The sequence below is a fragment of the Poecilia reticulata genome, chromosome 10, assembly GCF_904066995.2.
Source record: "Poecilia reticulata chromosome 10, P_reticulata-male-v2, whole genome shotgun sequence".
In the NCBI taxonomy this organism is placed as follows: Eukaryota; Metazoa; Chordata; class Actinopteri; order Cyprinodontiformes; family Poeciliidae; genus Poecilia; species Poecilia reticulata.
The window spans coordinates 17,679,517-17,701,458 of record NC_088839.1 but is presented as its reverse complement, the minus strand read 5'-3'; the positions used below and the strand labels follow the sequence as shown (position 1 = coordinate 17,701,458).

Here is a 21,942-nt window from a genome sequence, read left to right as displayed (position 1 = left end):
AAACTCAAAATATATGTGACTTTTCATCTTCACTTATTTAGTTGCATAACATTAAATATTTCCAGCTACTTTAGAGGTTTTGACCAGGATCATTATTATGTTTATGTCCTATTATGAAAAAAACATGTCGTTAATAGTTTTTGGAAGGAAACTCAGAATAAATCTGCAATATTACACCCAGAGTCCCAGACACATTATTTTTGTAAGGACGGCAATTTGCTCACTTCATAATTGTATGTAAATCACCATCTCAGTGTAAGTTTTAACTGCAGAATCGAATACTCTTGTCTGTTTTTATCCTGCATGGCCTTTAAGTCCTTTAGAGCAAATCGGTGGCTCTCAGGCAGCTGTAGCACTTGACTGTCAGCAAACATCTAATTCCTTCAGGGCTCAATAGTGTAATCAATGCCACACTAAGTCAAATCTGTAATGCACAGAGTAGCATTAACACACCCGATGGTTCTGTTGGTAGCAAACCTCCCACACCTTGTGACACCTGTATTGCAAATGTTTGCAAATATTCTATTTTATGATTTAAAAGCAACAAGCGGTCATAAGTTAGCTTTTCATTTTGCAGCACAGTAAACTGCGTTCAGCCTGGTTTGTCCTCTGATAAGTCGATATCCCCTACCATATGATGTTTATAAGATGTGACCCTTATATGATTCTGTTCTGTTTGTGGTAACTAATCTCTTAGACCAAGTGTGGCGCTCTGTGCTTTAGCGCGCATTTTGGACTGCAGAGGTTATCTTCATCTGCTGTGTTTGTGCATCTTGTCAAATAAAGGTGTTGCTTAGTAACTTCAGTTTACAACCTGAATGGGAGAAATGGTAATTGGCATTAAAAGTGAAGCTCACATTAATTAATATTATTTGAAATGTCTCATAAAATAAGATTAAATGTTAATATTTCCTCTAAATGAAATTCCTCTTGGTCTGCAGCTGTAACTCAGGAGCCTAAAGTAAGTGATGACTCTGTGGTGCAGCAGAGCCCCCTGCAGGCAGCAAAATGAAAGCTTCACTTGAGTTTATTTGGTTCCTTTTATCATTAACATTTTCATGTACTCATTGGCTGAAGAAGCAACTTACAAGGGTCAGTCTTCAAAACAGTGAGATACTGTCAGACCACAGCAGGATGAAACATGAAGATCACCAGTGAGTGTCTTTGGAGGTTGCTGAATGAAAAAGACTTTTTTTGTAGAGATGGATGCCAAACAAACTTCCTGTTTTTTCTCCATTCGTCTTTACAAACTGGCTGAACCTCAGTCAGACTGGATGACTGACTGTAGGTCTGGAACTTCAGTCCTCAAGGGTCAGTGTCCTGCTTCTTGTAGATGTGTCCCTTGTCCTAAACACTTTAATTACATAGTGAAACTGCCTCATTAGCATGCAGTCAAGCTCTCTGGAGATCTGCTAATGAGCTAATATTGGAGCCAGGTGTGCTGAAGCAGAGGTAAGTTGCAGGACACTTTGAGGACTGTAGTTTGAACCTACTGATCTAAACCATCAAACGGTGTGTTTAGGGTCTCTGTTTGACTGGAAGCTGGAAGCTGAACCTCCCGGGTCTTAAAGTTTCCCTCTATGATTGACCTGTTCTTGGCTTGAGACATTTTCCCATTAACTCTGACGAGGTTCTCTGGCACTGCTGAGGCAACATATCCCCATAGCAGGAAACTGACTCCACAATGTGTTCAGGCTGAAATGCAGTGTTGGCGTTTCTTCACACTGAACTTTTTGCATGTAAACCAAAACAATTAAATGCCATAAATGCAAAATCACCCCTGTAATCAAAGCTTCTTTAAATATCTAGTTTAATTGAGCAAAAACAGATCCAACTTGACGTGTGGTGTTCATGTTTGAAGTATTTTAAATAAGTCATGGGCTTTTCCAATCCAAGATTACAGCTTGATCGACTCCTGTGCAAGATGTTTGTGATAATCTCTCACAAACATCATGTAAGCTTCATATTTTGGGAATAAATATTTTATCGTGAAGTACGCTGTTGGTTTGTTTATCTCTCTGAGACATTGGCTGGATGTAAAGCTTCAAACATTGACGGTGTGTTGGTTTGTGCTGCCCCCTGCTGGTGGTTAGAATTTTCAGGTTTCTGCCAGTTTAGATCGACCCCATAACCTCTGCAGCTCAGTCAATTGAATCACCATGTGTTTCGATTTTTTTTTTAAAGGAAATACAAATCTTGGAGTAAGACTTCAACTTGTTTAGTCAGAAATGTCACTTTGTTCTAAATAGTTTCTGCTCAGTGAAGATGACCGTATGTAAATGGGAAGCAATTAATCTAGTGCTGATCTGTTTGAGAACACACAGAGAAATAATCCCATACAGCTGAAGGTGAGTTCATCAGTGTGACTGTGCAGAACAGAGTGGACCCTACAATTAAAATATAGCTCCAAGCAGTGAAGGACACAGAGACTGTAATACAAGGGTTGAGGAGGACAGAAAGAGAGTTACTGGGATGGAGAAAAGGGTCGGGACATGGGAGGGAGACGCTTCCGGGACATGGAGAGATAAGGGGATAAAAAGAAGCAGAGGAGTGCAGATGTTTCTGTAGCAGTGGAGGAACCTCATGGCGGCTCAAAGTTCATGGGGGCTGTTCCAAAGTTACTTGTTCTTGGTTATCATTATGTGAAGTTGTCATTAGAGAGAGATCAGAATGGAAGGAGAGGAGCAGAGGGACAGCAGCTTACAGACGATAGCCATCGTTCTGCTGTGTTGTGGTGCCGCCAAAATGCTGCACCTGCTGGGAGTCATCGCTGTGGAGGGTGAGTTTTACTACAGCTGCAATCCAGGTCTGATTCAGTCAGAAGAATAACAGTTTCAACACCAAGTTTATGGGAGAGAAGGATCACATAATGATTAAACAGGATTACTTCTTGATCTATTGCTACTTCTTAGCGTTAGTTATTCAGTTGTAGCGCCTGAACGGTTGTGCATTTTCTGCTGTTTGTTTCAAAATTTATCAACGACTTAATTTATTTGCTATTGTTTCCCTTATTCCTCTGTAGTATTGCAAACAAATAACATTGCATTGCAGAGGATATATAATTGCACTGTTGATCAAACTCATTTGTCTGTGAAATAAACAGTTGAATGTAAACGCATGTATTTATGTGTTCAGTCATTTCATGGCGCTATACTTACCCTCTAATTAAAATCCTATTTATCAACTTCTATAAGAGAACATTGAAGACTATTCATTCCACACAGATGGCACAAAACATCAACTCTGCTAATCTAATCTATTTTGCACGTCTGAATAATATTTAATGAAGAACTGCTTGACTCAATTAGATCCTCTGCAACACATGCTGCTACCGTTATGCCCAGGACACTATTTCAAAGATAGAAAATAATTGCAGTAAATCCATTTTTGGGAAGATATAACGATCTTAGAAAGAGGCTATAGTGGCTGCTTCAATTCAGGAACGAACCCCAACTGTGAAATGATTGCATTCAAACATTTGCTACATAGAACACGAGTACGGATGTGTCGGTCTCACGTTGCACTTTGTAATGTTTTGCATGAAAGCGGTTTGCTTTAAAGAGTTTTGTTGTATACTTGCTGTTGCTTGGTGTGTCTCTCTCTAAATGCAGTCCTTGATAAGGACGCCATAAAGTCTGACTTCCCTGCTTAACGAAGCTTGTGACCTCCAGCAGCACGTCAGAGAGTCGAACAGATTCAGAGAGGAAACATTAGAGGTGATGCAGTATTTTAGGTTCTGTTAGGCAACAAATGCTGCGTCGTTCAGGAGAGTTATAGCTCAATAAAAGGATGATTACAGCGTTGGGTTTGTAATGGTATTTAAACATTCAATAGGCTCCCGATCTGAGTTCTGAACATCTGTAGCATTAACTTGTCTGTTTCTAAACTGGCAGTAAGTAAAGTTCAAACCCAACTTTCTCGAGATGTATAAAGGGTGTAAACATTTTTGTGCCTTGTATGCTGGATTTTAATTGTTTAACTGGAGACTGCGACGAAACTCAGAATAACCGTAGCTGCACCACAACCTTGTCCTCATGATTTATTGGGAGAACGAACTTGGAGAGGCGCTGGAGTAATGAGGCTTTGCAAAGCCCTAATGGTTTTCCCACAGATATAAAAATGTCTCAATTTCAAAACTGCCAATGTTTCAAAGTCCTGATTGCAAAGAACACAATGAACCTGAAGCTACACATTAATCAAAAGCTGAAATAAAAGGTTCTGATCGCATTTTACGCTTCAAATCCACTGCGACTAAAACTATCAGATCAAATCAAAACAATATCCACATCTAGAAGTAAAGATTTCATCCAACTGGAGCTGAGATTTTGTATTTTGAAAAAGAACTTTCAAGAAAGTGAAAAAGTTATTTTCACTTATGTTAAATTACGCCATGCAATGTTTTCTAACCAGTGTTTGAAGGCGAGAAGTTTTATTTACTGGGGGGTTTCTGTGCCACAGTCCTGCAGCCATAAGTCCCAGTGCGGATATTTTATGTAAGGCAGATACATTTCTAATATTAGATCCTCATCCTACGCTTCTGTCTCTCTTTGACATCATCTTGAAAGGGCCTTCATTAAACATCACTTTTTATTATCTAAACATCTCCGAGATTTCTTCCTATTTTTTGCTCCCGGCTTTTATTACTTCCCATTATGACCACTTTATCATATTCTGAATTTTTATTAGCACTTCTAATAAATTATGCACAGTTATAACAGTATGCATAATTATTACTTTGCAGATGGCTAAGGGGTCTGAGAGCTGCGAAGATGGGTTTGTTAGAGAGTAGAGATGGAGGGAAGGTATTTGATTTTATGCTGGGATGTTCACCTTTAGCCGTGTGTGTGAGAGAAGTCAGTGGTGTGTCCTTTCTCCCCTCCCCTGCAGCGAGGTGGATAATGAGTTGGTAATGATGGGGCCCAACAGAGGACGAACACGGAGCTACTGATCTGACCTCTACCTCTCTGCAGTGCCATGTCTCCTCCTCTCTTCTACGGATTAACTGGAAGAATTAAACGAAAGCAAAATAAGGCTCCACAAAATAAGGCTGATCATGTTGGTTCTTGCCATTGCATATTATATATAGTAGGATGTGAAGATTTTTATTTATTTTTTTATTTTTTTGGCAGAATGGAGAGGTCTTAAGTTTTTTGAGGCTGTGATGGTATGTTATGACTGTAAGCATGAAAGACACGAGTGTTTATCTCTATTGTTACACTGTTTTCACTGCAATTCAGTGATTCAAGAATTTATTCCCAACTAAATAAAGTCTTTATAAAGACTAAATGCAGGTAGATCTTGATTTTTTTTTTTCATTTATGCAATTTTGGTTTCTTTTTTTCCCCCTGAAAGCAATTAAAAAAAGAAACAGTTGTAACGTTAACTGGAAGTGTTCCTCTTTGTGTTTCTTTTCAGACAAAGCCGACGATGACTTGGAGATGACCATCGTGTGCCATCGGCCGGAGGGCCTCGACCAGCTCGAAGCTCAAACCAACTTCAATAAAAGAGAGCTCCAAGTTCTCTACCGGGGCTTCAAGAACGTGAGAGACTTTACGAGTGCAATGAAAACAAGACATCAGACTGTTTATCGTCTCTAAATATGACATATTCAATCCTGAAATCACATTAGGTTATTTTTTAACAAGCTTAACAAAGGTGAAGAAAGAGGTGCACATTAGGCTAATGCTACGCAACACAACTATAAAAAAATGTCTATCGGAACATTAATTTATCTTATTTTGTGTGAACTTACTCAAGTTATTCAACTGTATTACATGTATTGTTTCCTTCTTAATATATGTAAATATATTAATAACACAGTAACATTATATCCAGTTTGTCTTAATGTCTGATTCTCGTTTCAGGCACATCCCACTCACCTCTGTCCGTTTTTCTGCCCCTCTCTCCTTCCAGGAATGTCCCAGTGGAGTTGTTAACGAGGAAACCTTCAAGCAAATCTACTCACAGTTTTTTCCACATGGGGGTGAGGAGGACTGTGTGTCACCTTTGCTTCTGTGTTGACTCAATTCGGTTTACTCACTGCCCCTTTTATCTGTTGCTCCAGACGCCAGCACTTACGCTCACTACCTGTTCAATGCTTTTGACACCGGCAACACAGGATCAATAAAGTTTGAGGTTTGGTTTATTCCTCTCCACAGCTCTGGCTGGTTGTCACCATGTGAAGGTGTTTCCCCCCCCTCTCCCTCTCTGCGGCTTTCCAGTTTGTGATTTCATCTTTGTGTCTGCGTTTTCCCAGGACTTTGTTACAGCTTTATCCATCCTCCTAAGAGGTTCTGTCACAGAGAAACTCCAGTGGACCTTTAATCTCTACGACATCAACAGAGATGGATACATCAACAAAGAGGTTTGCGATATATATTTTTTTCTTTTTCGTCTTTTTATTTCAACAGTGGGCTTTTGCACCTCAGACCTCTTTAAGTCTCGTCTTTTGATGTTTTTTTACACAGGAGATGACAGACATCGTCAGAGCAATATATGACATGATGGGGAAATACACATACCCTGTCCTGAAAACTGATGCACCCAAACAACATGTGGATGCCTTCTTCCAAGTACGAACATTGTGACTTCTACATCTAAATCTGCTAAAACACGAACACGCTTTAGAGTAGCACTAACAGAAAACTATTTAGAAGTTAGGAAAAGTATAAGTTTATGGAGATGTCCAAACTAAACGCAATGCTAATCTCACAATTTTGTGTCATAATGCAGAAGTATTTTAGACATGCAGCATCTTGCAAAAGCATTAAGAATTTACACTCTTTCTAATGTTATGTTGTGTTAAAACCACAAACTTTTCTGGGATTTTATGTGAGAGACTAACACAAATTGTGAAGTGATCAAGTGCTGAAGGGCCTCGTGATAACTCTGGAGTTGTCTAAATTTAGGATTTCAATCAAAGTATTTTAGAATGGCCCAGTCAAAGTCCAGACCAAAGTCCAATTAAGAGACTGTGGCTAAATCTGAACTGTTTGACACAAAATGAAGTCACCCAGAATGTGCTAGAATGGCCAAGTCAAAGTCCAGAGCTCGATAAATATTACAAAAGTTGCACATTTATGCTCATAGATACTCCAATCCATTGTTTTCAAAGAATCTGCAAAAACATGGTGCAACAAAGTGCATTACTTGGAAAACGTGCCACACTTTTCAGATGGAATTGTAAAAAAAAAATCCAAATCCTTACATATTTTCTTTCCACTTCACAGTTGTTGTGCTCATGATCTAACACATAAAATCCAAATAAAATATCCTAATGTGACAAAATGTGGAAATTTCAAGGATTACTTTGGTAAAGGCACAATATATTTGTAATATCCTTAATTGTCTTTAACATTCATCTGTCCACAGAAAATGGACAAAAATCGAGACGGTGTCGTCACGCTTGATGAATTCCTCTTTTCTTGTCAAGAGGTAGAGTTCATCTTTCAAAGTATCTAAACTGAGAGACGTACACAGTCTTTGAAATTATTATTTATTTAAAAAAGTATTAAAACTCTGAGTTTATGGTTTTGTTTTTATTTCTAAAAGCCAAATCCACTTTCTCCGGATTTGACCATCTGAAATATCTACACAATATTATCCCTCCAATAAAACTAACTTTACTCACCATTCATTAAAGGCCTCCCACCTTTGCAAGTCTCACTATAGTGGCTATTAATTATGGTCTTTGCTATCTTCCATATCGGTGTGTTTGTGTTGAGAGAGATCATTAAGCTTTTATTACCTTATACCGCCCCCTAGTGGCTTGTAAAATGAATTAAAGGGTGATTGTTGGATGGCTCTCTTATCTGAAGTCAGCTTTTTAATTTCGTTTTCTTTTTTCTTTTTTTTATTTTGAACAGGATGAAAACATCATGAGGTCTCTGCAGCTTTTTGAAAATGTCATCTAAATGGCAAATGCCAGGAGGGGGGTGGAGCAACAGATGAAAACACAGAGCAAGAGACGAGGGAAGAAAAAGGATAAGGAGAATGAAAGACGGACAAGAGTTTGCAGGAGTAAAAAAACATCAAAACCTCAGAGAGAAGCGAAACAAGGAGCTTTAACTGCCACTTTGGGTTTAGAAATGTATCTCTGGAGAACAAACCTTCACTGGTTTTTGAAATCGTCTTTCAGATTCATTTGGTCTTTCTCTGAGTGTCTACCTCGTCTCTGTCTCCTTCATTTGTCACTGTTGTGGCTGACTTTCAGCTTGGACTGTATTTTGTTGTTTTTTTGGGTTTTTTTCTTTTTTTGCCAATGTGTAAATATGCAGCCAGTCTCTCCTTTGGGCCAGTCTGTCTCTTTGTTTTGAACTAAAAAGCAGCTTACAGGTGTATCTCCTAAGCAACAGTCTGTTTACAGCATAATTTCACGTAACAGTGCAGCAAAAAACAGTTTATGAAGCATGTAGGGCAGATGCCCACGTTATACTGTATTTAGTGTGTATTTGCAAAGTTGTGGGCAGAATATTTTGTCTTAATGCTTACATTTGAGAACACATAACTTTGCAGTGCTGAACTAAGTGTCCGTTAAGACATCGTAAGTCAGTTCCTGAGCGTTGTAACAACTAAGCTGTGTTATATAGGTATTTAATTGTTTTTGTGGCTCTTTCTTACTGTCTGATGTCTGTCTGTGTTTCTTACTCTGATACCTGTCTGTCCTGTTGTCTGAGTGGCTATAACTCTGTAATTATGCTGCCTGTCTCGATATCTGCTGAATAAAGAGCTCATCAGTCGGCTTCCAGATAGAGAGCAACACATACGCATGTTCTCGTGTGTTTGTTTGTGGTGCCATAACGTCAACGTCCTGCTTGCAAAGCTGTTTAATTTCGGGCATGTGCATAAAACGGTTCATGTGGAGGATCCTTCAGTGAAAAGAAGCATGTTTTAGAGAGACGGGGGGGGGGGAAAGTTTTGTCTTCGGCTCTGTCTTGTTCATAAACCAAACACAGACTCAGAGTGACCAACATTTCACTGTGAGGGGAGGAAGGATGACGGAGGAAGGCAAAGATCCAAGAGCTAGACCTCAACACTGACTCTGGAGGAATGGAAGCCATTTTTCAAACAAGAGCCATCATTTTTGATGATTGAGCCGGAATGAAAGATTTAAATATTTCGCTTTTACTCACTGTGCTAAGCCAATAACGTCATCTAAATGAGTTGCAGAAATCCAGACAAGACGACAGAGAGGTAAACAGACTTAAAGACAATTTAAACTGTCGTTTCAAATGATGTGTGTATTGAAATATTGTATAAAGTCATATTTATCAATAAACTTTTCAGGGAAAAAAAAAAACACCAACTCATGTCATGTTTTACGATTCTACTGCACATGCTTGCTTCCCCCACCTTCTTTACCTTATTATACTAACGGAGTTAAAAACCTGAAAATCTTTTTTTTTTTTTTTTGGTGTACCAGAAAAGGAGCAAGAATGAAAAACAAAAGATCACAACAACAGTTTATAATATTATTTACACATGTACAGTAAAAGTACAAAACAGAGTTTTCTGGCTCGATTCAAAAACATAATAATGTGCATATGAAAAGACTTTAGCAACATCTCTGAGCATGCATCACTCCCTTTATTATCTTAACTTACAGCATGGGTGAGATTTTCCTATTTCCTGAAGCCTGTCTTCGTTTTATTACAGCTCAAACCACGTTTTCCACCCAAAATGCAATATTTTTGGCATCTTTTTGTTTGGCCCAAGTGTTGCTTTTTCTATGTGCAGGTTTATATGTGCAGGTCTGTGAGAGTGCATTAAAAAAGAAGTACTTTATGAATGGAACTCTGGATAAGCACCACAGAAATGAAAAAATGATGAGAAACAATATCAGCTTTTGTTTCTGCTTTGACACGTTTTGCAGAGCCGACGCACCCAGAAATGGGTGTTAAGAGAAAGCACACTCATAAAACAATATAATCTCATGTTTTACAGTGTGACATTAATTACATCCCTCATACAAACTGCATACAAGACATTTCCTCCCCGTCTTATTCCAGTGAACAGAATAAGTGCAAGCATATGAGAACAAATACGGTGGCAGATTTATTTTTTATTTTATTTTATTTTTTTTTTAAGAAGTCTGTTTCAGATTTGTTTTGCAAAGTTCTGATTTTTTTTTTCCACCCAGGGTGGAAAATAAAAATAATCCACAGTTTCTGCTTCTGAGTGCGCGTCACTCACCAGAATTTCATGTCCCGTTCTACAATCCTCTGCTTAAATAGACGGGACCCATGCTTCAGTCTCAAGTCACATTTGTTCCTCCATACAGCATGAATCAAAGTAAGTCCCAGTGGTTTCATTTAATTTATCTGTCCCTATTCCCTGTCCTCGGCCCACGGCTGGAGGTTCTGCAGAGCGTACAGGGAGGAGTTATGGGCGCACAGAGGATCCGACACCGCGGATTCGCTCAGGGACTTCTGGAGGGCGGACTGCTGCAGCTGCAGGATCAGGCGATTGGCCTGCTGACGCTCCGCCTCCCTCTCCTCGGCAGTTTGTCTCCTGAAAGACGACAGGAGGAATAAAACATTTAGGAAGTCGTTGCAACGGGAAACAAATGGCGTTGAAGATCACAGAGAAAGACAGAATGCTTCGGCCATGAATTTCAGTTTGATAACCCGAGGTTTAAGGAATGCGAGGCTCTGTCTTAAGCTAAGTTTACAAAGTTTCATAGATAGATAGATAGATAGATAGATAGATAGATAGATAGATAGATAGATAGATAGATAGATAGATAGATAGATAGATAGATAGAACTTTCTTAAACCGTCATAAATATTTCTTGAATAATAATGTTTGCAAAAAATAAATAAAAGTAAGCTAGTATTTTATTTATTTATTTATTTATTTATTTTTTATTTTATTTTATTTTTTAAAGAAAAAACTAGTAAATATTAAAGTTAAACACAAGCTCAGGGGCGAAACAGAGCAACTTCAATGTTGTCTCAAGTTTCCTACCAACCTCCACTTGGTTCTGCGGTTCTGAAACCAGGTTTTGACCTGCGCGTCGGTCATCTTCAGGCTCTTGGCCAGAGCCGCCCGCTCGGCGCTGGCCAGATACTTCTGCCGGTGAAAGCGCTTCTCCAGCTCGCAGATCTGGACTCTGGAAAAAGAGGTTCTGGGCTTTTTCCGCTTCGGAGGCGTCCGGTTCTGATACGGGTGACCTATCCGCCGAGTGACTGCAAAAGGAACCAGAGCCGCTGCAGGGCGGAAGGGAGAAGATGAGCGAAAAATCTAGGAAATACATTCACAAAATGTAACACACACTCCTTCGGTTCATGAGGTCCAAGGCCGAAGATCACTCGTAATGTACGCCATGTTGGACTAGAGCTTCCTATTTATCTGGTTTCTTTTTAAAGGTAAAAGTTAACTAACAGGAGCTTATATTCTAGAGTTATAAACAATACATTTTAGAGGAAAAATAAACATTCAATCAAAAAATATTTCAGCATAATATTAACTTTTGTTTCACACCAATTAAATGAAACTACTTTGGCCTCTTCTAGATCATATTATAATTCGCTATTTTATAAGCTATTATTTATAATTACAACAGCAATAATTCAGGTCCATAATTTAGAACAATTGAAACATTAAACTTTCCCTCTACATGCCATGTTGTTGACTTTTTTATTTGTTATACCCTGAACTCAGCACATGGTAACACTGGTTTTTATATAGTACAGTTTATTATCAATATTAATACTAATAGTAGACATTTTTTCGATTTGTTTTGTGGAAAAGATGTTATTATTTTTCTTCAAATCGATTTCTTGATATTCATTTATTAATTTTGCTCTTTTCATCTGATGTGTAAAATCCTAGACTGAACCAACTATGAACCTGAATCAGAAACACAGAGCAGTGTCTAAAGTAAGTTTGGACCTTTCCATTTTGCCACTTTTTGCATACCTTTATTGTACATTTATTTTTATTAAATGTCAGCGCTTCTGCTGTTATTTTTGTTGAATTGAGCTGAGTCGTGTTGATGTTTAATGTTATGAATAATAATTTCTTCACGTGGCTTTGGGTGTCCAATTCTTTAAATATGTAAATGCTTTTTTTTTTTTAACTGGTCATATAATGAACAAAGCCCTGCCTGTTGGGTGAAAACAACCAGCTGCGTGTAGTTATATTGGTAAAGGAGCCGTTATTGCCGTTTTAAACGTGATCAAATATTAATGAGGGGATCCCATTAGGTCTGCCAGCTGGCCTACCTGATATTCTGTCCTTGGCGAACCTGTTTCCTATCCAAGGGAAGCACAGTCCTCCAAACCCGGGAACAGCGCTCTGGACAGGTGCCGGGGGTCCCGGGGCCGTTACAGGTCTGTGAGCGGGAACTCGTATCACACCCCGGCTGCCCAGGCTCCTGTTCTCTCCGTACGAACCCGAAGCATCCGCTGGAGGCATGATCCCAGAGAGGGAGATGGACAGCGCCGTGTATGAGGGCGCGTTGGCACCGCTCGGGTTTCCTAAGCTGTAATAGGCGTCCCCGTTGCTTAAATCCGATACACTCTGTCTGCCCGGCGTGCGCCCGCTCTCCGGCTCCGAACCGGCTCCCAGAATCTGGTCGATGCCGAAGCTGATGGGTTCGTGGTTGACTGGTTTTGGAGGAGGACTCGGCGCGCTTGGTGCTTGCTCCATCCCTCGCTCGGTCGCTGAAAGGATGGGGGAAACGTGGAGAAGGAGCTTTCAGAAGGGAATCACAATGTTGTCAAACTCTACCAAAATTCATCGTGAAAAGTCTCCCCATCGCTGGGCATGTCCCAAAAAAAAAAATCAGCGCGTACTCTCTAACAGGCCTCCTCTGGAGCACTGAGTCCTCTCTGCCGAAAGTTTGATGGGCGTTTGGAGAGATGTGACGCTCCGTCCTCCTCTCAGCGCGTCAAAGCGCTCCGTCTTTGGAGCTCCGTCCTCCTCCATCCCTCTGCACCTTTCATTGGCTGGCACCGGAATGACTGATTGAATGTCAGCAGAGGGGAAGGCCCAGGCTTTGGCACAATAATCAAGATTTCCCATCACCACGAGTGTCAGAGTGTTTTATATGTATATATGGTAAGATATAGCATCTTTAGGCCCTGGGAGTGAGTCAGAGTTTCATTTAACGATCTTTAATAACATAAATACAGAAGAAGACGCGCGCTTTAACTCCGAACATTTATCTGGCTTAAACAAAAAATAAATAATAAGACTAAAGAACTAAAATGAATTTGATTATTTTCGACAAATTACAAACACTCATTTATAAGTTTTGTTGTCGTTAGTCTAAACTGATCATAATGTGAGCTTTTCAAGCAAGACATACACTGAGCCTCATTTGTCCTCTTGCTTTTTCTGACACATCTTCAGACTCTATTATCTCACATATATACGTGAATAAGAATCCCCCCCAAGAAAACGGTCTTGTAGCTTTAAAGTTGTAAGATAGAGATCACTTGTGCAGAATGTTTCATAACAGACTTGAAATTATTAAAACACGTCAGATAAAAAAAAAAAAAAGAAAAAAAAAAACGTTCCTCCTTAGTGTCGTTTAAACTCTTGAATAAATACAGGTTTTTAATTTCATCATGTTACCCGGCTAGACGTGTAGCCGGAAATGTTTTTGTCATGTTTTTTTTTTTTTTAACAAAGGAACATCAGAAATGCGTTTTGATGGCAATCCAGTGCGTAATTACGCACCTTTATTCGATGACAAGACACACCATTTCATTGCTCTTTGAAATAAAAAGGGTGCGTGTTGAGCACTGGCAGAAAACAAGCAGCACCCATTGAGCTTGGCAAACACTGCCTTTACGCGGCCTTATTTGTTCCCGTGATGGCCACTACCACATTAAATGACCTGACAAGGGAAAGCCACGGGCTACTCCAGATAAAGTGTCCGGGGTCTGGAAGCTGCTAAGCGCTCAGATTCAATGTAACAGGCGCCCAAAGTGACCGGCTAATCTCATTTTCACTAACTTGTCTCATGGACAGACAAATGTGCATCGGCTTTGGATGCGGCAGGTGGCTTTTTAAGCGATCACATTACAGCACTGTAACAAACGCATAGTCTGAACATATTTGCATGTTCAGACTCTTAACTCTATTTTTAATATTTTAAGCAGAAGAAATCTATATACATTTCTTATATTAACGCGGATCCTTATGTGTTTTTATTCCTATTCTTGTCAAATATTTTTTTACAACCAAAGGGGAAAAAAACATCTAATTGAGTGTATGTTATAATTATTATTATTTTTTAATCCTCAAAATATTGACAAAGCATATTGTCGTTCAGCTGCAATATGTGAGGCCATATTCTCCAAATTCAAATGGGAATATAAATATACCTCACATCAGATATATACTTTTGAAAAAGTCACATCCTGCCTCTTACAATAAAGTGTTATAAAGCAATATGATGGGATAGGACCAGGCCCGAGGTGTTTGTTTGGCAATATGGACAGAATCAGAGTGTTGGCTGCTTCACCCTGACCATATGTGAGCTCACCGGTGGCTTTTGATGGGGGAGAATTGGTCTGTTAAAGCTGTCATCGTTTTAGACAATTTTATGTTTCTCTCGACGACTCTTGCAGCTAAATCATGTGGCTTATAAAACATATTCTAACATTCCTCGACAATGTATTGGGCATAATTGGTCATATGTTACAATTCCGACACTTGTTGAACAGTTGGTGCACTGAATTTAGTTTGAGTTAATAATAAAAAGACGGATAGCCGAACGATATCAAGTTTACCAAATTATCATGATGTAGCGAAATTAAGATGTCAGCGCTTTTATTTCTTGTTACAAAATTAAGAAAAGATACAAAACTTGAACTGTACCGATAAAAAGAATTTCAAGGTGTTACAATAAAGTAATAAAAAAAAAGTCCATAAACCACAAATCAAACAAAATCGACGTAGATTTTACAGACGTTTCCATTGTTGTCACTGTACATTTATTGCTCGGTGAGTGTGTTTCACATCCATCTGAAGGCTATAGAGTATGCGTAAAAACCTTTTTAAAATACCTATCCGTATTGAAACTGCATATTTTGGGTTTATACGTGTTGTATTAAAAAGAAAATACATGGAACAACACTATGGAAACGCAGATCCTATATTGTAAACTGGGTTTACAGTTCTGACACTCTGAACGATTAGAAACCTGGTTTTGCTTTTTAAAAAGTAAATAAACATGCGAAGGAAGGCGATCACAATCAGTAGGTCGCCAGAGGCTGATGATCTACAGCTGGCGTTACTAAGAGGGAGGAAGCAAACCTAGAACCAAAGAGCAAAATAAAACAATTCAAATGGATAAAAATGTGTAAAAAGAAGAAAAAATAAATATTCTAAGAAAAAAAAAGCAGGACTCCAAAGTGTGTTGACCATTAAGAATCTAATAATGTGTTACAATAAAAGTAAAAATTGACAATAAATACATTGGATTGATGTGAAGAAAAAATATCACAAATCCAAATATCACAAATCCTCCATTCAAATTAGTCTGTATTTTTCACCCCGTGATGTCATTGTCCATTTATGGTATTAGAGGGGAGCGTTTTTCATATCCAGCGATCAAAGGCATGAAAGTATATATTTTAAATCCAAACATATTCATTTTCGACGTGTGCGTTAATTTTTTTTTTCTATGTTTATTGATCTACGTAAATTACCTTTAGGATGAATTTGCCTACACCGAATACCTGCTTTTTCCAAACATGAAGCATGATTGTATTTTGTTAGTGACCACACACAAGGCGTCCCATTCACTGAAGAAGATTGGTGTTGGTAATCTGTTACAATCCAGAGATGTCGAAACGTCACATTTCACCTCACCATGAAGCTCCACAGCACCTTATATGGATTTATTAATAGTGAGGAGAGCGCCAGCCCAGAAAAGCCCCAAAAGTACATTCGGCGCTAAGCCAGTCTTAAGGTCATCTTGTTCAGAGCAAAACTATTTAGTTTCTTAAAAGCTGCAGCCCGCATGAACAATTGCACAGACATCAATCCTCCTCTCTAGTTTTTTTTTTTCTTCTTTCTTTCCAGAGGCAATATAAAAGCTGACACCCTGATTCCAAAAGTCCAAAAAAGAAGCGACAACAAAAGAGTGAAAGAGTGCGATTTGTTTGAGAAATTACCACTTGATCTGCATAATCGGGGGGTTTTGGGCTGCAGCTCGGTACCCGGGGGCTGCGTTTTTATTGCGCGTCTCCTCGCCGTTATCAATTTCAGCGGAGCGCCTGACTTTTTAAAAGGAGGGGACGAGGCCGGCTGCCTCTGAATAATGAATGACACGCTTTTATATTGTCGCTAAAGTGCCCGTGATGTTACAATATGAAAAGGCAGCGGTAAGTAATAGTGCATTTAAGGGGGATGTAGTGTATTATTATGATGTAAAAGAGAAGGAGGGAGAGGGAGACGAGCGGAGAGCGGCACCGGGAGAAAGACAGAGATTGTTTTATTACAATAAGAGGAGATGAGTTTGCCTCGCAGCGAAATGGGGACCAGTTAATGAAACTTTACCGCAGCTAACGATTTCCCCTCCCTCGCTCTAAAAACCCGCCCTTATGAAATATTTAAACTATTTAATATAGGTAGTATTAAGCTGAAAGACACTTGCATCGGCCACATGACAGCATTTACAAAGCTGTGAATTTTTTAAACTTGGGCAAACAAAAGCTTCATTGTCCAGCTTCCCTTCGACTCATCCAGCAAAAGTCGTATAAATCGGCTTAAAAGCGTGATAGGAAACAAGTGATTTACTAATTTCTCCCATCTTTTTCTCACGGAGACATAAGCTCCTCGCATTAACATAAGCCTGTCTGTAATGGGTGGGACGGACAACCCTCGGTGAAGGAGGGATAGTGTTTCATATTGACATGCTCAGTGGGATTGTTGGATGAGAAGAGAGCAATGGGATCCCCCATCAGGGACCGGACAGGATCATCATCATCATCATCAGTGGCGGTTCTTGCATGAATGCCACCCTGGACACCAACTCCCCGGAAACACTTGAACTTCCCACTCAAAACAGTATTTGAGGAAAAAATAAGTTGAGATATAATATTTTATGTAACTTTTAAGAAACTTTAAGAACAAAACATATATATATATTATTTGCTGGTGAAATGCTTCCCAAGAATTACCTCAATGTGTTTCTCATTCCAGAAAGATACAGGAATAACTTTTTTTTGTGTGGGTTTTATAGAAAAAGTGTTAGTTATAAAAAAAAATCACAAATCTCATATAATGTCTTAAGATTTATTTCTGCATAGAATAGTTCAGTTTAGTATAATCATTATAAGTTTCCAAGATTAACAAATGCTATCCAGTGTACAGCTATATTTTACGTGGACGTTGTGTCATGGTGGTGACTCTTGCTTACTGACAAGTAAAGAAGCAAAAGAAAGCCCACATTGTGTGCAAATTGACATATTTCCTTTTAAAATGGTGCCCTGAGTGGAGAGCCTTATCACCCATATCAAAGAGCACAACAGTTCATCAAGTGTCTTTCCTTGGCTGCTACTAAAAGACTGGTGCGCTGCTCCGCACGCATGGACACGATTCATCTGACAGGCAGTTAAAAAGCAGAAAAAAAAACACCTAAAATGTCACTGTAAATGTCACTTATTTCGCCTGGAAGATATTAAAGGATTTTAATTACCAGATATGAAGGTTACAGTCCCTAAAGAGTCTCTTTATTGGAGGAGATATATTTTATTCCTCTCTAAAGGACAGATGACAGCAAAAGTTTAGCGCTCAATATGTCAATATGCTGCAGCAGCTTATTGTAAAAACAGATTTTTTTTTTTTTAATTGTGGGGTCTTTGCACATATTCACATTCAAATATTCCCTGATGGGTATTTGTTTCACTTCACATTGCATTCTGGCTGCTCATGAGGAAGAATATGCTTCTTCTCTGCGTGAGAGCTCAGACCATGTTCATCTGTCTGATGGTTGAATGCATGGCTGCCTCTTCACGCTGGTTAAAAGTCATGGAGGGAGGGAGAAGAGGAAGACAGCAAAAAAAAAAAAAAAGAAGGAAATACAGGCAACCACACTGAGGTAAATTATAGGGATGGACGAAAGCAGAATCAGGGTGGCTGAGTTTGGGATGTGAAGGAAAGAGTTAAAGCATTACTGATGATCATTTAGGGATGATGATAATTGAACACATGGTTTGAATTTGGACACAAGGATTCCCCTCAGAGTTGTCTCTTCCTATTTGTGGGCGAGTTAACCTTTGTATTATCAGGCTGTGAGTGCTAAGTAAAAGTTTATCTGCTTTTAAGTCATCGACCCAACACGGAAAAGCATTCGCAGATATCCTGCTGACAAAATGACTGATGTAATCAATTAGTTTGTTATTGCTTTAATTGCATATGAGTGATTTATCTCTGAGAGAGGTGCTTTGGAGGCAGGGTTTGTGTTTAAGAGCAGCTGATTACTCCCGAACGCCCCAGTCGTGGAGCTAATGTGTTAATTCATTACTGCTTGTAGTCAGCTGCATTGTGTCAGAGCTGCAAGCCCCGTCTCCCCTCTGCTTGTGTCCTCCCCACTTCATAAAAGGCGATTATGCTGCATGTTGCCCATTCTCTCCTGCCTCTTGACCTCCTCACCCCTCCTGTTGCCTTGCCTGCAGGGTGCTCATGCAGGGGAGAAAGGGAGGGGGGAGGAGGACCAGCTGCTACCAGCTACGAGGCTCTGGTGACTGGCAGAGAAACCTACTCCAGTCTCCTGCTTTGCTGGGCCTTCTGGCCCCTAAGGGTTAGATTTTTTTTCCTCTTTTTTTTTTTTTTTTTTGAGGCGGAGGGGGGAGTCTCATGCCACCAGCTCCACCTGTCTTGCCCCAGGCACAGTGCAACCGATTAGGCACACAGATACACACAGTCACATGCTTTTCAAAAACCAGCTGACTTTAAATATGCCATTAACTGCGGTTTGATCCAGAGTTTTAATCTAAAAGATCACAAAAGCTGCACAAGTCAAGCAGAAATGCTTCAGTCAGGCTGATGCACAGTGCCTTGCAACAGTTTTCATACTCCTAAAACAAATTTTACATTTAGTAAAATTTAGTAAAAAAAAGTTGAACTACAGCTAATTTTATTTTGATTTTGTGCAACACACTAACATAAGGTAGCGTATGATTGTGAAGCAGAAGCAAAAGTAATTGTAATTTTTTAAAAATAGGGATGTAAATATTTGGTTTGCATTCATATTCAGCGCCCGTTAAACTCCAGAGTGAGCGATTGCCATCAGAAGTCACCTGAGTTGACCTACGTATAATTCAATTTCATTATAAATACAGCAAGGCTGTGAAGGCTTCTGAGTTTTTTTTTCTTTTCTTTTTTTTTTTAGAACGTAAGACTACGCTTACACGACACGGGTGCCTGGAAACCGTCGGTATTTTCTGATGTTTTGGGGAAATCAACATCTTGACTCAGCCGTGGCTTTGTCATGCCAGGCCACTAGATGACGCTGTGACTTTAGCGTGTTGTGGAATGCACACGAGCTTTTGACCCTTATAGCTTCCACCTCGGTAACCCGTCTCCTCCCATGGACGAAGTGCTCATTTAAGACTTATATTTCTTATCAGAAATTGTGCTAAATTAAATAAGTTTAGTATCACAACATAGCACAATGCTAAAGAATATTTCATTGTGTTTTTATCTGCATGTGCATGCCTAAAATAAACCCGGCAGCCGTGCGTGCTTCGCTGCGGTGGCATTAAACAAAAGTTTAACTCTGAGACCTGACTTTAAAAAGTGCCGATGTGAAAGACTCCGATCAGGGGAGACGTGTAAACGAGCAGCTGGATTTTAACAGAAATGCTACGTTTTAAATGAAGAGCATCTTGTGAGCGGAGCTTAAGTGAATCATTTGAAAATGGAAATGTACGGCACAACTGGAAACCAAGCCAAAGATGTCCGCATAAACTGGACAAGAAGAGCATCAAGCAGAGAATCAATCAACCTACTACATCATGGTACCTCTGGAGGAGATGCAGGGATTCCAGCTAAGGTGGGACAATAGGTTGCTATTATATGTACACAACCACAGATGATGGAAAACTATAGAGATTTGCATATATTCTGTGTTTGTTTTTAAACGATCAAGATCTCACTAGCATTCATACACTCATGAACAGTTTTTAGTATTGTCTTGTATACTGTATTTGCATTGTTGCTGGAGGAATGCACAGTCAGTGTGGTCACATAAATCTGGGCTACACACATATCTGCTTACATGTGGTAGCAGGCTGGTACAAATAATGATTATGACAATAGGGAGTATTAGAAGGTATGAATTTGTCCTAATTGTCTAAAAGTACCATCCCCAAACATTGGTGGTGGAAGGACCATGCTATGGTACTATTCACTGTTTTGCTTCTACTTCACAAATATGTACTGTTTTGTGTTGAACAGTGACATAAAATCCTAGAAAATACATTGAAGCTTGAGGTCATAATGTGACAAAACGTGAACTGTTTGGGGGATATGAACACTTTTGCAGGGCCGTGTATGTAAACTGATTTCCTGCGCACACTAAGCCGCTGCTCCCACACACAGGAATACTTGGAGGCGCTTTGCTGAGAGGCGTGAAAGAGCGAGAGCTAAGTGAGGCCACTCCAGAGTGCTATTCTCTATATTGATTTCCCATTATCAGACCCTTAGTCCCTGTGGAGTCATTAGTGCCGGGATCAAACAGACAGACAGAGAAGGAGACTAATACCAGTCACTTACAGCAGCACGGGGAGATCACCTTACCTCCCTCCGGGCTGGAAGGCCAGAGAGGAGCAGAGGATGAGAGGAAACGAGTAAGGGAGAGAGTGGGGGCTAGTGGACGGACGAGTGCAATGGGCCAACAGATGGAGACGGCAATGTGTAGAAGGAGAGGAAGAGGAAAGAGGTGGGGTTTTACAGAGGAAGAGTCATGGACAAATGGTAGGCAGACTTTGATCACTTTATTTGGTGGAAATATCTTCTATCGTTTTAGCCAAGCCACCTAAAACGGTTTGTAGTTGGCTGGCTCAAATCAAAAGTTTTCTATATCTTCAATCCCAGACTTGTAGACAGTGCAGCCAATATACCGGCTGAAGCTCCTTTCTGTCAATAATTTTACAGTAAAGATGCAATGATGAATGGTTTTCATGTAGCCAGCAGCTGTCCCCTCACCAGAGAGACGCTTAAAAAAACAGAAGGAGCGAAAGACGAATATGAAATGTGAGATACTCATTTCGGTCCCTTCCGTCATAATTTCTGCGGATGTATTTATCCTCCAAGGACTTGATGGCAACAATGAATTTGTAGTTTGAATCAACACCATCAATCTTGTTCACTTCTGCCTGCCAGCGAGCTCTGAAAGCGCCGGTCCACACACCGAAACGCAGACTGATACACACACACACACACTCGCATACACGCACACACACAGCTCAGACGGGGGGTGACCCTGGCCTGACCCCCCTGCTGACCCCCAATCTGTTCCCCAACCTCACACCATGAGAGACTGAGGCACACTGGGACAGAGCTCAAAGACGCACACATACACAGTTTGGCATCCAGTGCAGTGTGTTGATCTGATGGATATCTCCTCAGACAGTGCAGCATGTGATCGTGCATGTGTCTAAGTGTGTGTAGCCTCTGCCCCCTCCTACGGGTGTTAATTGATTCTTGGTGTGCTTTGCTGATTGGTGTGAGGACCCCTAGAGGCGGGCCCAGTCTCCACCAGTGGCCCCCCTCCCCATTTAAGTAGCACCTTAGACTCACACACAAACTACACGGTACACACCACACAAACATACAATATGTTACATTTCTAAATATACATGCTGTTTGTCTACACAATCCTCATGCGCATGTGTTGATCATAAGAAGTGGAAACACACATACACACACCCATGTCTTTGAGGGGGTTTTCACACTCTGGTAAAGATGAAGCTGGCT

The 21,942-nt window shown here is 40.0% G+C and overlaps 3 protein-coding genes across 4 annotated transcripts in view; 2 read left to right on the top strand and 1 right to left on the bottom strand.

Annotated features, from left to right (window-relative positions):
• Nucleotides 1-9,298, top strand: part of kcnip1a (Kv channel interacting protein 1 a) — a 43,485-nt gene extending 34,187 nt beyond the window's left edge. For both annotated transcript variants that reach the window (XM_008420271.3, XM_008420272.3), the window contains 7 exons: nucleotides 5,416-5,540; nucleotides 5,914-5,983; nucleotides 6,065-6,135; nucleotides 6,257-6,364; nucleotides 6,468-6,572; nucleotides 7,372-7,434; nucleotides 7,866-9,298. In XM_008420271.3, coding sequence (XP_008418493.1) covers nucleotides 5,416-5,540; nucleotides 5,914-5,983; nucleotides 6,065-6,135; nucleotides 6,257-6,364; nucleotides 6,468-6,572; nucleotides 7,372-7,434; nucleotides 7,866-7,913 — 590 coding nt within the window. In that variant the 3' untranslated portion in view covers nucleotides 7,914-9,298. The remainder of the gene's footprint in view (nucleotides 1-5,415; nucleotides 5,541-5,913; nucleotides 5,984-6,064; nucleotides 6,136-6,256; nucleotides 6,365-6,467; nucleotides 6,573-7,371; nucleotides 7,435-7,865) is intronic.
• Nucleotides 9,299-9,449: 151 nt separating this feature from the next.
• On the bottom strand, nucleotides 9,450-13,334 carry LOC103471341 (T cell leukemia homeobox 3). Its single transcript, XM_008420270.3, has 3 exons — nucleotides 12,225-13,334; nucleotides 10,970-11,207; nucleotides 9,450-10,509 (listed from the first exon to the last, which is right to left on the bottom strand). Exons 1-3 carry the CDS (start codon nucleotides 12,649-12,651, stop codon nucleotides 10,326-10,328), a joined length of 849 nt encoding a protein of 282 aa, XP_008418492.1. The 5' UTR covers nucleotides 12,652-13,334; the 3' UTR covers nucleotides 9,450-10,325.
• A 5,844-nt stretch (nucleotides 13,335-19,178) lies between these two features.
• The window catches only part of dock2 (dedicator of cytokinesis 2), a 142,219-nt gene continuing 139,455 nt past the window's right edge, over nucleotides 19,179-21,942 (top strand). Inside the window, exon 1 of the mRNA XM_081611502.1 lies at nucleotides 19,179-20,017. The gene's annotated coding sequence lies outside the window, so the exon portion shown is untranslated. The remainder of the gene's footprint in view (nucleotides 20,018-21,942) is intronic.